The 16,052-nt window shown below is 37.2% G+C and overlaps 1 protein-coding gene across 6 annotated transcripts in view; it reads right to left on the bottom strand.

Moving 5' to 3' along the window:
* LOC143039600 (uncharacterized) overlaps nt 1–16,009 on the bottom strand; it is a 96,840-nt gene extending 80,831 nt beyond the window's left edge. For 5 of the 6 annotated variants that reach the window (XR_012967654.1, XM_076209848.1, XM_076209850.1 and 2 more), the window contains exons 1-8: nt 15,855–16,009; nt 8,153–8,278; nt 7,845–8,025; nt 5,771–5,928; nt 4,758–4,970; nt 3,425–3,550; nt 2,343–2,518; nt 346–444 (exon numbers count right to left, since the gene is read on the bottom strand). Coding sequence is in view for 5 of the 6 variants with exons in the window: in XM_076209848.1 (XP_076065963.1) it covers nt 346–444; nt 2,343–2,518; nt 3,425–3,550; nt 4,758–4,970; nt 5,771–5,928; nt 7,845–8,025; nt 8,153–8,278; nt 15,855–15,896 (1,121 nt within the window). In the remaining variant the exon portion in view is untranslated. Of the gene's footprint in view, nt 1–345; nt 445–2,342; nt 2,519–3,424; nt 3,551–4,757; nt 4,971–5,770; nt 5,929–7,844; nt 8,026–8,152; nt 8,279–12,885; nt 12,905–15,854 lie in introns of those variants that run through there. The other variant, XM_076209852.1, reaches the window with a different exon arrangement.
* Between the last annotated feature and the right edge of the window lie 43 nt (nt 16,010–16,052).

The raw sequence follows: 16,052 nt of genomic DNA, 5'->3' as shown, positions 1-16,052 counted from the left end.
ATCAAACAATCATTCTCCACTCACCCCTATCTTCTGTCTTCTCCCTTCCTTTCTCAACAGACTTTCCCCTCTTTCCCAATACCTCTTTTACCCCATCCTAGTGTAGGGCTTATGGTCTCTTGCTGTCTCCTTATGTTCTTATCCTTGGTCTGCACCTCATGCTCACTCCTACTTCTGCCTTCCACACCTCTTTACTAATCTTTCTTAACTCATTCTTTCCATGTGTCCAGACCATCCCAATACTCTTTCATCAACCTTTTCTCCCTACTCCCTTTCCAAACAATACTAGAAAGAAAATTTCCAATATCATTCATCACATTGAAAAACGAGTTAAGCTGTTCTTACCTGCATGTTGAACCATTTTGTTTACCTTCTTGATAGTCTCGGTCTACATACAACTCCCCAAAGTAAAGGTCATCAGTTTTACGTTGAGAGATGGTCAACCTAAATAATAACCAAAATAAAATGCCCTCTTAGTTATATCCTAATAAAAATACAACAAATACATCAATAAACTTAATATGAATACCTTATGTACTATCAGTCCATGGAAAAAATACACTGATCTTGGGTGTAATTTGCCCACCAACTGCATTCCACATATGCATACATAGAGTACATACATACATATATATATATATATATATTTATTTTGAAAGGCCCTTTTCCCTTTTAACCTCTTCGGTATGATGACACCTACATAGGTGTCGTGAGGTATAAGTGGGTAGACAAGAATTCTGGCATCGGCATCTTGATTATATCTATTTTATTGTAGTTGTATACGAGTTACCCCTAGATTTGGTGAACTGGTTTGATCACATTTTCTGTGTTTATTATTACTCAGAGTTAAACAGAATGAGTAATACAGCAGTGACTTTATATTTTATAATGTGAGTAGAGTGATGCATCGTATATATGGCAGCCAATGCTGCGCCCGAGAATCTAACTCATATCAAAGTGATTAAGGGTGGTAACAAAATAATAATTCATGATGATAAAAATAATACACATACATATGTGCACTAAAAACCCACTATTATTTGGATTTAAGAAAAGAAGGAAATTACGAAATTCCGTATATTTCGATCACTTGCTGTGATCTTCTTCAAGCGGAATACGTATTCTGCTTGAAGAGGATCACAGCAAGTGATCGAAATATACGGAATTTCGTTATTTCCTTCTTTTCTTAAATCCAAATAATAGTGGGTTTTTAGTGCACATACATATGTATACCAAGGGCTTTTTCCCCCTTACAAGGGAGGTAGCCAAAGTCAAAGACATAAATCCACTTCTACCCATTTCACCCCTACATACTCCACTCCTATTCACCCCTCCTCTCTTCCTCTTTTCTTGGCTCCGCCTGGATAATGGGTCATCCCTCCATCTCACCCACTGCCCTGGGTCAAAAGCAATGTAGCAAGACACAGCACATCCACAAGGCCACTTCATTTAATCAGTGACTCCCACTCTCCATTCCCTCATGTAGAAAAAGAGAAGATAGGGAGAAATCCCTTCAGGCTGCATCAAAATATCATTCACACATACTCCCTCTCCCCCCATCCCCCACCCACCTGCTTCCATGCATCACAGCATCATGCATACACAACCATTCTCCACTCACCCCTATCTTTTGTTTTCTCCCTTCCTTCCTCAACAGACATTCCCTTTTTTCCCAATGCCCCTTTTACCCCATCCATCCATCTCTTAATAATAATAATTTCAACATCAGCTTAGAGTAGCACGAGAAGGGGTGAAGTCACTGACCACCAGCCCTTTTTGTGTGAAAAGCTGAAGGAGATACTGTCAAAGTTATTAAAGAGAAATCCTGGCCTTGGTATGGTCACTGAATGTTAACACCTCAGGACTGCACTTTCAAACAAAGAAAAGGGTATTGACAGATTATGCAGAACACAACAAAAGGATTCTCTCTGAAATCTATCTCACAAGTCCACCACTTACAGGTACCTGTTATTGGTCCCTGGGTTGCTCATATTTACAGACATAGGCACCCTGTACTGGATGAACAAAACATTACACAACTTATTTTTAAGTAGTAAGATCCTCTGTAGATATACATATGCTCTTACACTAAGCCCCCATTCCAATTATTCATTTCTGTAAGCTATCTACTTTCTTTTATTACCTATATAATATCTTCCACTCCTGAATATATTCAGATGGGTAGACCTCGATTTGAAGAGTTAAATTTATCCTTCATGCATTATTCACTATATATTTTTTGGTCTGATTAAATTTGCATCTTTTCATTCAGTCTAAACATCCCTCATATTGATGGGGGAATATATGAAAACACACTAAGTATTCTAATGTTGATTTCTTACTTTGTAAGATAAATTCTGCCTTGTCCCCACTCTGTTTCAAGAACATATTCTTCAATGAATACCAGTGAGTTGTCACTGACATCCCGAGGCTTTTCATAGGCTCTTGCAACCTTCATGACATCAATATTCTCAGGGACAGCAAGCTTTGGCACTTCTTCTGTTACCATGGGAATGAGCTGTTGGAGAACCATACACAGTATGAAACTAATTAATATATCAATACATACATATATACACCAAAAAGCCTTTATCCCCTTATAAAAGGAGTGGCTGAGTCAAAATATAAACCTACCCTACACCCATCCTAAAACCCACTCAGTGTCCCTTCCATCTTAACTCCTCATGGATGAAGGGTACTCCCTGTCCCATGCCACATTGCTTGGGTCAGTAATAATGCAGCAGGACACAGAACTTTCACAGTGAGACCCAACAGTCCAAGTTGATTTCCTTCCACTACTTCATTACATGGTGACCCTCCCCATCTTATCCATCTGGGAAATTTACAGAGCGGACAAGAAGAATCCTTTTCAGGCGGTCATTTCCTCATCCATTTATAACCACACTTTTCAATCTTATCTTTTGCCCTCTCTATCCCTTGCTCGATAGACTTTCCTCTTGCATCCCCTTAACCTCATTCCCAACCCTTACAAACCTCTACTACTCATACAAAAACTTAATTCTCCTTGCCCCTATGCCATACACCAACAACACATCTTATCATGCCTTCATCAACCCTGTTATGTTCTTCTCTAAATAAACAAAAGGTCACAAGACATGCATACCTTTTGCCAAAACATTCTCATATATCTTACTTTAGAAATTTGATCTATGCACCCTCTTTTCTGAAACCCACAATGCTCTTGCCTATTAATCCCTCTAATCCTGTGATTATATTAAACCACATCAAGAACATATCTAAATAACAACATATTCTACCAGTACATATGAAAAATATCATGATCTTAGAATTACTTAGAAACCTTCTTTAAAACTACACTCTATGAAATAATACACTGTTCTATACAGTCAAACTATAAAGTGTTATATACACATTAAAACATTAAATATCCTGAATAGCTTACAGGTTTGGACACAGTTTTTGCAAGATGTCTTTTATCTTTCTTCTCCATTCTTTCTAAGAAATTATATAACCTTAGGGACTTTGGAGCAGGTGCTTCTTCAAATTTCTTCTGTCTATTGAGAGCAACCTGTAAAAAAAATAGTAAAGAATTAGTAGTTACAGTGAAAAGGCAGATAACTGTTTAATGTGTATCAAAAGGAATGAAGTGTACAGTAGGATTGGAAGGATGCATGTAAAATTTCACTATACCAGGGGAAAGGGGATAACTAAGAACAAAGTAGTTTTAGCGAGATCACTATATTAAGTGTAGTTGGTAAGGTGTAGAAGTTGGTGCTGAGACAATTAGGGGAGGGGAATAGAGTAAGTAATTGGGGATGATTGGTACGGGTTTAGGAGAAGAAGAGGGTGTATAGATAACATTTTTATAATAAGTTTTTAGCAAAAGATAAGGCTGTCTTCTAGGCTTTGATAAATTTGAAGAAGGCATATCACAGGGCTGACAAAGAGGTGTTATGGAATGTGTTGTGGTTGTATGGGATAGGGAGAATTTTGCTGAAGGTAGTTAAACATTTTTACACAAATAGTAGAACTTATGAGAGGGTCGAGAATGGAGAAAGTGGATAGTATGAGGTAAGGGTGGCATTGTGAAAAGGTTGTGTAATACCACCATGGTTGTTCAACATGTAATTTACATGGATGGGATGGCAAGGGAGGTAAATATAAGGGTGCTGGGCAGGGGTTTACAGTTGGTGTGTGAGAGTGGAGGTATGTGGGACATTAGCCAGTTTAAAGAGTATGATAAGTGTAATCAGGATGCATACAGTAAAAAATGTGGATTTGTGGCAGAGTAGGGGGTGGAAACAGAGCTGGCAGATAAGGTTGAGCAACGACTGCTGAGATATAAGATGAATGTCTGTTGAGGAAATAAGGGAGAGGGCAAAATATAGGTATGATGGTGGGTGGTTACAAATCAGTGAGAAAATTATAAAGTTCACAGAGGTGTCTTCTTGACTGCTTTGTACATTTCTTGAGTGGATGACAGTGGGTGTTACCATGTAATAAAGTGGTAGGAATAAACTAGTTTTAACTGTTGGGACCTGTTGTGGATATACTATGTCTTGCTGCATTACCTATGACCCTAAATGTGCAATAGGGGACACGGAGAACCCGTCATTCAGAGGGCTCTTAGATAGTAGAGATAACAAGTGTGTTTCTGGATAAATGTAGGGTCACTAGTGTATGCTTTGACTTAGCTACCCTCCTTGTAAGAGGGAAAGAGACTTTACTTTTGGTATGTGTATGTGTATGAAAATGATGAAGAAAAATTTACAAACCTGACTGAATCTTCTCGCTGCCCTTTTGATAGGTAGAGTTGAAAATTTGTATTTTCGTTGATGGAGTTTATTATTTACAACTGCTACAATTGGGGATGGGGACAGGTTGAGGGGAGGTGCAGTCCTCTTGACAATTTCTGCCTCAAGGAGAAGACGTTCCTCAGATGTCCAGTCCTTGTCCTGTGTCATGGCAGCAACATCTGCTGCCAATGTCTGTTGACAGAGATGTAGGGCAAATTTGTTCACTATTTCTAAATAATAGCAAATTATCTACATACATCCCAGAATGAGAGAGACATATGGAATATGTTCTCATTTAATGACATTCAATTTTTTGGTGTTTTCATTCTTAAATCATCAATAAGTGGAGTGCAAACATTTCCTTACCACCATAACTTGATTTGTTATTACAATGAATCTAGCCTTGTATGAGATGCTGTCTACATAAATTTTTCAGAGTAAATACTTTAGCAACTTTAGTAATACCAGCAGAACAGAGTTGCCCAGCATTTTTTAACGACTGGAGACAACTCTACTCACAAAAGAATGATGATCACTTTTAACTTCTATTAACCCTCTAAACCTCTCCTCCATCCCTCAGTGACTCCCCACCTCCTTGGTATAATATCATCCCCAACAACAGGAGTATTGCTAATTGACAATGAAACACAAGTCTGAATTTGGCACACCACAGTCAATCCCTCTGTCTGCTTTTGATGTTTCCCTAACCAAACCTTATTCTGATCTCCATTAACTTGTATCATAAACCAGACTTGCCCTTTCACTACAAGTCTAGGTGAAGGCAGGCCATGCACGTGACACAAGATAATGCAGCCTTGGCTCTATACTTTCCCCTGAGGTTACACACTAGGGTGAACACTGTCCATAGTACAGTGTGACAACCTTAAACTCATCATGGCAGAAAAAAACTATGCTCAGATTCAACTAATTGGCATGCTAGTCTCAAACAATAGAACTACATGAAACCACATAAAAAGCAGTTGGGTACATACCTGATTAGTTGGACTAAGGAGGACATATTTGGTGTCATAAGATGAATCTATAGTTCTTCTATAATCTCTAATTTCAGCAATAACACAGCCAGAATGATATATATCAATGTTACTCTCATCTAATAAATCTAACAACATTGGAGGCAGCTGTTCATTATCTGCAAAAGAAATAATGCTACATAAGTACCTTTATTTTGAAAGAGTATTAAGATGGTTTGGACACATGGAAAGAATGAGTGAAGAAAGATTAGTAAAAGGGGAGTGGAAGGCAGAGGTGGATGGAGTGAACACGAGGGGATGACCAAGGATGAGATGGATGGATGGGGTGAAAGGGGCATTGAGCATGAGAGGGATGTCTGTTGAGTAGGGAAGGAAGAAGGCAAGAGATAGGGGTGAGTGGAGAACAGCTGTGTATAGATGATACTGTGATGCAAGAAGAGAGTGGATGGTGGATGGGGAGGGTTAGGGAGTGGATATGTGTGAATATTTTGACACAGCCTGAAGGGATTTCCCCCCATCTGCTATTTATTCTGCATGAGGGAGCAGAGAGGGGGGTCACCAATTATGTGAAGCAGCCTTGCTGTGCATGTGTTGTGTCTTGCTGCATTGTCTCTGACCCTGGGCAGTGGCTGGGATACAGGGATGACTCATCATCCATGAGGAGCTAAGATGACAGGGAGGAAAGGGTGGTGGATGGCAGTTGAACGGGTGGAGGGTGGGTATGTGCTTTTTGGATTTGGCTATCCTTGGTAAGGGGGAAAAAGCCTTTGGTATATAGATAACTACCTACTTTATCTTCTGTATGGATAATAACTCTATCATTCAACTGAAATGTTTAGGTGTGAAATGAAATCTACTTACTATAATAAAGTAGCAGCTTCTGTCTGTCTGTTCACAAACTCCTCCTAGGGTTTTTGGAGATAGACCCCCATAACCAAATATATTTTGATACCCTATCACTCCAGGTACTTGGATAACTATATTTCATTTCCAAAAAAAATATTATTTTAGCTAGGGTTAAGGGTTAAAGGGGTATGGTGGGGTCACACGCCACTACTGTAGTGTCCCCTTAAAACGATTGGCATTTTGTGACAAAAATTACTATGATCAAACAAACCATTGTATGTGTTCATAAATATTATTTATTTGTGAAATTAATGTTGCCACAAACTATGATAGCCTTTGTAAAGAGAAAGCATGTAAATGTAAAAGGATTGTATAATTTTAATTTTTTTTTTTTTTTTTTTTTTTTTTTACTTTTTTTGGCAGGTGGTACTCAAATTCAAAGATAATGAAAGGTTAGTTCAATTCTTTTCTTATGGTCGAATATATTTTATTTCCAAAGGGCATCTCCCTCCTCAAATTGATTTTTTCTTTCTTTCTTAACGTTTTATTTGTGTTACCTTTTCCATTGAGTTATATTGATACATGTAACTTTTCTCCACAAATTATATCAAAATTAAAATGATCACCATTTGCCCGCAGCAACACATGGGTAATTTGGCTAGTCAGTATATATAAATCAAGAAACAAACTAGTACAAAATAAAAACTTTATTGAGAGTCTACAAAAGACCCCTTGGTGACTTTTGAGCTCAACCAGTAGCCAAGGCCAGATTCCTTGAAACTGCAGGTCTCCTGTATTTGTTGCTACAAGAATACAGGAGGGCAGGGCTTTTGGCCCTTCAGCATCTCACATTTGCCAAAATAAAATCAGCAAAAGGCATTAGATATTATGAGGTCAATCAGCGTAATAAAACCCAGGATTAACCAGACCAAATTCTGGGATGATTTTCAAAGGTAAGTAGCTAATCCATACAAGGAAATGAATGGTATAAGTAAAAAAAACATTAATTCCCATATAGATCAGTAAACAAGTGAAAAAGTTACCAAAAAAGAAGTGTGCACAGCCCATAGTCACACTCCTATAGTACATGATGGTATATGCACAAATATATAAAATCACAGAAATTGCATAATGCACATAGATCATACATTAACACGCATCTAAGATCAAACTTATTCTAATTCACTCAAGAAATACTTGAATGACTAATGTATTAGAAAACACTCACCAATAAAACTTAGGAAATCCTCTTCTTCATATGATAGTTTAATAGTTTCAGTTTCAAGTCCTGATGACATTTTCACAGCAAGAGAATAACCCTCATTACCTCGGTACAAGTTTACAATTAAACAATTCTGACCCTCTTTTTTCACCATTTTTTCTAAAAGTTTGTGAGTCAAGCTAATACTCTGAAAAGAAAATGAAGATTATTTATGAATTTACCAATTTTGGGCATTTCAAGTATGATGACAAAATGATCAGTTTTAATTAAACAAATTGGTTCAGTTAAGAAATAAATCTACAAACATAAGTTACCTTAAGCCTAGGATTTTTTGCTGCCTCCTCAGCATATATTGCTGCCAATTTCCGAAGCAAGGGCTGACCCTGGAGAACACTACAACTTCCTTGCACCAAAGCTTCATGACTTTGTTCAATCAGAAACTGTAAGTAAATTAGCATCCTTATCAATATAAAGTTTATCAACTACTGGATATTCTAATTATATATATATATATATATTTACCATGGGCTTTTCCCCCTTACAAGGGAGGTACCAAAGTCAAAAGACATAATTCCACTCCCACTAATTTCATCCCCACCTTCTCCACTCCCATTCACCAGCCCTCCCTTTTTCCTTGACTCCTCCTGGATAATGTTCTCCATCTACTTACATAAAAATCCTATTCACTAGGAAAATGTTGTATCGGTCCCAATTTCTTAAAAATACCATGACCTTTTCTCTTTACAAAGGTGGGGGGTCATCCAAAGGCATGCACACACACCCTACATCCACACAATACCCATTTGTCACCCTTCCCATCTTAATATGTCATAGGTGAAGGATTATCTTTGCCCCCTTGACACAGTGCAGCTCTTCTGTCCATCTTGCAGGACCACCACAAACAGGTACCTTGCACTGGTTCCTACAGTTTAGAAATGATAGAATGGATGCCTCCCATCATTATTCATCAATAACATTACTCTAGGCAACCATGAATCAAAGAAACATCAAATAGTTAAATTGAATGGCTACACACTTCTACTGGAAAAGAACCTTTAGCCCAAACATCAGAGCCTTGACAATGAAAATTAACAACAAAATAATCATACAAAGATCAGTGACAAGCTCTGGCTTTCAACAGCAGGAAACTAATTACTGTCTACAGTTATATATATATATTAAATATATATATATATATGCAATAGTAATCACATAAAACACGTGAATAAAGATATTTTGCTTGAAACCACGAGGAAATCAAAGATCGGAATACTGAACGTTTTTGTCTATTTAAAACATTTTCAAAGTACTGTACATAGTATCACAATAAAGTATAGCTTAAATACAATAGTTTAGAGAACAGGAGAGGTCACTCAACATAAATACATAAGGATTGTATAAAAGTTCAGTATTCCGATCTTCGATTTCCTCATGGTTTCAAGCAAAACATATATATATATACATACACACACACATATATATATATATACACATACACATATATACAGTATACACTAAGATCAATGGCAAGCTCTGGCTTTTGACAGCAGAAGAAAATTAATCAATGTCTACACTTCCACAGTATGGTTCCCAACAGTCATCCTAAAATGCATACAGTAATTCGCAAAGGCCTCCAATTGCATGAAATAAATACCTATATGGTTGGAATTGATTTCAAAGTGATTGTATACTGCAGATAAATGTTTTTACTAGTTTCATGAACTTTGGGCCATGAACAATGAAGTTATCTGCACATGAATTATTAATTTGTAGTGTCCAGCAATCTGCAATCTTTCTTTCAATTCCCTGACAATAATAAGACAAAAGCTCACACCTTTAATGAAAAAATACAAAAGCTCACTTTTTTCAAACACCAAATATCTGATATACAGAAATATGGCATACTGTTTCATATTGTTGTTATTTGTTATCACAGTTTTTCTCACATATCACACCTCATTTTATACCTCTCAACAGTTAATCCTATAGAGTTGTTCCCACCTTCCTCAGTTCAAGCAGTTCCTAAGTTAGTGGGTGATAAGTGATATTTCTAATCTTATGTAGCCAATATGTGATAAATGTATGATACATGATATATTACTTGTGATAAAAGATAAAACTCCCTTGTGATATTTCTACATGTAATATGTGTATATATGTAATGTGATATACAGATGAACCTGGAAACAACAGACTAAGAGGGTGGTACTACTGGTGTGTGTTGAATGTAACAAATATAGAGGGTCATACTGATTACCAACAACTACGAAAATATTGTTTTTAGTCAATATTGTCAAAAATGAATTACCATAATGCTTGTTTTTGTAGTGAAATTATACATGCTACTTGTCGGTCATTTTGAGTTATATGTCAGTCCAAAAATGTTATTTGTCGGTTGACTGGTAAGCGTCAGCTGTCTGGGATAGGGCTTGTCAGCAAAGTAAAATATATTTCTACATGCATGATGTAGCAGAAATAATTTTCACCAAATATATATATAATTTATATGCTGCTTGTTGTCATTTTGAGTTACTTGTCTGTAATTGTTGATTTTTAGTATAACCATATCTCAATAGTAACATAGTGTCCTGACAGCGTCTTGAAGTGGTTAAAAGAGTCATTACCAAGTTTGATTTTTTTAGACTTTACCAAAACAAGTGATCTGATCTATAATAGTTACAATGCCAAAGAAAATAAAATCCTTGTTAGTATCCTACTGGGTACTGTACCTCATTGGTGGCTTTGGGAGCTGTGTACAACAGAAGATATTAGATAGCAGATGGCAGTCAATTTCCATCCCAGAGTATTATCTCATACCTGGTTATGGCTCTTTTGAAGCACTGTGATGATACAATGGAAGTGTGTAGGACTCACATCTCAGGGACCCTTAATCAAAACTTCACAATAGCCAAGTCTGATTATATTCACAATAATTTTCTCCCAATTCTCACTACCATGCCTTTGATATATAGGCTGAAAGATGTGATTATCACAAGTGAGCCCCACAAGTTTTGGGTTTTTGTCCAATGCAAAGAGATGGCCATTCAATTTTACTGTTGGGTGTTTGATATATGGTTGTAAGGGTACATGTGAGTAATGTCAGTGATGATTTCTGAGAAGATACCTTTATTTTACTTTGTCTTAGCCATTATTCGAGTTTGTCTAAGCATGTCTGGTTCTTCCAAGCACCTGTTTTGTTCTTGGATATTATTGTTAGTTCATCATCATAGGTAAGTGTTTTGGTGTTATACTCTGGGTTTTGTGTGGGGAGATCACTTGTGATGAGATTGAATATTGCAGGTGAGAATATTGCACCTTGGGGGAATTCCAATAAACAACCTTTTGATCCTATATAATTGGTTGCTTTGGGACACTGCATTCTTTTCCAGGTTACAAGTTTAACTATTTCTTGTCATTAGGTTTGTCTCAATTATCTTCTCTTAATAGTATGAGTGTGAGAACTTTGTTAAATGCCTTATTCATTTATTTTGTATAATTTTGTCCATCTAAAGACACAGCTGATGCGAGACTCCACAGTCTCCAGGCAGCTCCACATCTCATAAGTTATTCCTTGATGATTGGAGTGTATTAATTGTGTGGCTGACATATTATGGAGTATGGGGCTGGTCAGGCACTGTTTGTAGCCACTTGTCCGGCTGCTTTTTGAAGCTATTTGGTGTGATTCCAGTCAGGTTTCTTATCTTTAATGAGCAGAATTAAAGAGGTGTGTCCCTGTGTATGTGAAGCCATGGTGCACTATGGTCTTAACTCTGGGACAGGTCTTCAGCTCTCCAGATGTGGCATAGTTGGCCCCATCAAAGGTTGTTAACATGTAAGCCGATATTTGGCACCATCTGTTCCAGTGTTCTCCACATGTATATGATGGCGTATCATTCATGTTGTCTCTGTCTTCTCCATTCCTTCCTCAATAGACATACCTCTCTTTCCCAATGTCCCTTTCTCCATCCATCCACCTCATCCTTGGTTGGCCCCTCATGTTCACTCCCTCCACACCTCTTTTACTAATCTTTCTTCACTCATACTTTCCATGTGTCCAAACAACCCCAATATTCTTTCATCAACCTTATCTCCCAACTCCCATTTCATCTCCACTCTCTTCCTCACCTCCTTGTTTCTCACTCTATACAGTCTAGTAACCCCTACCATACCTATCATAGGAGGGCCAACATATAAATTTTTAGTCAATTTTCAAAAGTGCACATCTACACAATTTAGCATTAGAAAATTAAATATTAATTTTGTAAATTATAATACATACATACATATACCAAGGTTTTTTTCCCCTTACAAGGGAGGTAGCCAAAAAGGAAAAGGCATAAAATCATTCCCACCCATTCCATCCCTAAATACATTCCACCCTCCCTCTCATCTTAGCACCTCCTGGATGATGGGTCATCCCTGCACCTTGTCCACTGCCCTGGGTCAGAAGCAGTGTCACAAGACACAGCACATCCACAGCAAGGCCGCTTCATTAAATCGGCGACACCCCCTCTCCGTCCCCCCATGCATAAAAGGAGAAGACAGGGAGAAAATCCCTTCGGGCTGCGTCAAATTTTGCTCACACATACTACCCCACCCCCCATCCCACCTCATGCATCACATCATCCATATACAACCACATTCACCCGTCTTCTGTCCTCTCCCAGCCTTCCTCAACAGACATTCCCCTCTTCCCCAAAGCCCCCTTCACCCCATCCATCCACCTCATCCTAGGACGTCCCCTCATGTTCATTCCCTCCACATCTGCCTTCCATACCTCTTTTACTAGTCTTTCTTCATTCGTTCTTTCCATGTGTCCAAACCATCCTAATACTCTTTCATCAACCCTATCTCCCACGTAATAATTTTTTCTCGGCAGAAATCAATAACAGAGAAGGTTGCTAAAAGCAATACACTTACATAGTCGCTGGGGCTGCTTGCGATGCCATCTTTGTTTTGACAGATGTAGCGGTTGAAGAAATTAAAGTATGATAAATTCATCAATTCTAACTTAACCTAACCTAACCTGCATTTAGTAATGTGATACCTGTAATTCTATATGGCATCAGGGTCATTGTTGCTGTCATCGTCATCAGGGATGTTGACGGCCAGTTTTGGTATACAGGAGTTGCATAGCTTTAAGAAATGTATGAATCTCTGCTCCATAGGACTGTTTTAAAGATATGTACTGTGCAAGGTACTGATAGAAGTATTGAGGGCATATTCCAGATCCTATGGTCCCAGCTTCATTGAGCAGTGTATTGGCTTTTAGCAGGACTGGAAAAACAATATGGCATCTCGACCCTATGATTGCAGCTTCGATTGATAGCGAATTTGCTTTTACCATTTTTTTATTAATCACTCAAGAAAAATGTATATTATGAGGATGTATTATAATTTACAAAATTAAATTTAATTTTCTAATGCTCTATCAAATAGGTGTGCACTCCCCCCCCCCCAAAAAAAAAAAAAAAAAAAAAAATTATAGGTGTCAAACAAGTGTATGGATTGACTTAGCCACCTCCCTTGCATGAAGGAAGACTTGGTATATATATTTTTAGTATTTATAATGTGTAGATATCAGTACGTTAGGGACCCGGACATCTGCTGGCATCACTACCATTGTAGATGAAATTTTTGTGCCCCCATTTATTGCAATCCTTTCAACTGATTTCCCCTACAGTTTGAACTCTGGTAGCATTTGATGCATGTATAGGTGGTTCAAAAAGTCTTCCTATTCTAGAAGTTTAGATTCAGTTCTTCAAAAATAGAAGGATTTTCACCAATTTAAACGTAAATCTGGATAGTTGCAGTGGCAATTTAGTTTTCTGAATGGAAATAGAAAGGGAAGGCAGCTATATAAGCACTTTTTAATGTGATATTCATGATTTTTAGTTTTCCCCCCGGATATGAGCAACTTCAAGATCGTTGTTAATGTCACGGCTGCGCATTTGCTACCGGAACATGCATTCTGGATCATCAGGTTTTGCTGCTAGATGCCATCTAGAAACAATCCATCTATTTAAGAACTGAATCTAAACTTCTAGAACAGGAAAAGCTGTGCATGCATTGAAAATTACCAGAGTTCAAACTCAGAGAACCTGATCCAATGGGTCACTCAAAATTTCAGCACCAGCTACCATTCACGATGGTAGCAATGCCCGTGGACTCCGAGTGTACTGTCTTAAACGCTGCCATGGCAACATGATAAGTGTTAGTAAGAAAAGCATAAAAGAAAGGTCCTATATTATTTTTTACATGCTCAGGTGATTTGTTGACCCATATAACCTTGACATGCAAAGTTGCATTGCAATTGGACCAGCAGTTTAGATTTTATGGATGATTATTTCTAAACTGACAACTTCATCATTGCCATGGAAATGCAAATTTGGTATGATACAGATGTCCCACATTGTTTTTGACATATCCAAGTGATTTGTTGACCCATAAAACCCATGAATTCCAAACTGCATTAAAAATGGAAAAGTGGTTTAGAGTTTATGTGTATTTCTTTGTCAAAATCTTTACCCAAATTACCTGTGTATGTCTACTTTATTCTCACCTTTTATATCAGTCAAGCTAAAAACTCAATCACAAAAAAATTAAAATGTTGTATCTCCCTTATTTTTGGATGATTATTTCTAAACTGACAACTTCATCATTGCCATGGAAATGCAAATTTGGTATGATACAGATGTCCCACATTGTTTTTGACATATCCAAGTGATTTGTTGACCCATAAAACCCATGAATTCCAAACTGCATTAAAAATGGAAAAGTGGTTTAGAGTTTATGTGTATTTCTTTGTCAAAATCTTTACCCAAATTACCTGTGTATGTCTACTTTATTCTCACCTTTTATATCAGTCAAGCTAAAAACTCAATCACAAAAAAATTAAAATGTTGTATCTCCCTTATTTTTAAGCTATTTATAAAAAAAAATATATATATATGTTTGTAATGAAAAGGTCTTTTTGCAACAAGAATTAAAAGGTTACACCAAACTTGGAATTTTAGTGCTGGTACATAAACTATATTGTGATCTTTAACATGAACACTATTTCCTGGTTTGCCCGCCTAATATACCACTTACATATTGCCTTTTCTTTACAAAAATGTGAAAACAAGGTCATAAATATGGAAACTAAATTATTCCGGTCAATTTATAGTTTCACCCAACCATAGAATTTGATATGTGGCTTATGTGTTTCTGGTGAGAAATGTTGTGATATGAACGATGGTGTACATCATTTCCATCGCACATGCGTACTTTTGAAGTAATTAAGTATTGAAGTTATGCACTTATGCCTACATCTCCCGAATGATCTGGGGGGGACGTGTGGGAAATCGGGGTTTTTGGGTGGGGGAGAGTAATAAATGGAGTAATGTGCATTGCCAAACAGGTGTAAAATGAAGAAGACTAAAGAAACCCATAAAAAAGCAAAAATATCCCATATTGGTGGGTACCGCGTGCGGCGCCATGTATGTTTACTAACGATTGTAAATTTGTGTGACCAGAAGCGTGTGGGTGTTAACTTTGCAATCAAGTTACAATTCAATATGTGGTTGATAATCCAAACCAGTTTTCTGCAACACTACTCTATCTCTGATAAAGTATACAAATTACAATTTCAATCTAGTGCTAAATATGGCTAATACTTAATACTGCATTAATAAAACATGGTTCTGGGTCACAATTACATTGGCCTATGTTTCGATGACTTTTTCAATGTTTACCTCTGCTGTCAAATAGCCCTTTCAAATACACGCGCTCACATCCACACGATAGGCATTTCTTCGCAACATAATATGAACTCAAACTTTAGATTACAAGGTGTATTTACATAAATACTTCCCGATCGAAATCTGTACATATAGAACTATCTAATGGGTACGTTTTATACAGAAACGGAATATTCTACATTTCGGTGTTTAATCCTTCAAATTTCGAAGTTCAGAACTAAACAACTGCATTCGCATATTAAACAAGGTTAACCATCTCTTATTCCTCACTTACATCTGCCTTATTAACAAGCGATTCTAAAACTTCCATTTTCATGACGCTCCCATGAAAACTGTCATTAGAAATGTGTCAGATTTATAACAATCCGATGGCGCTTCATCTTCCCATGTCACAAGTATTTGTTTACTATCAATAGCTGGATCCATTGAGGCAAACGATTGGTTCCAAGTTCAAATTAGCAAATATTTTTCG

The sequence above is a fragment of the Oratosquilla oratoria genome, chromosome 26, assembly GCF_046742065.1.
Source record: "Oratosquilla oratoria isolate Oo_2021 chromosome 26, ASM4674206v1, whole genome shotgun sequence".
Taxonomy (NCBI): domain Eukaryota; kingdom Metazoa; phylum Arthropoda; class Malacostraca; order Stomatopoda; family Squillidae; genus Oratosquilla; species Oratosquilla oratoria.
Note: the sequence above shows the minus strand (reverse complement) of the source record. Positions and strands in the feature narration are given on the sequence as shown.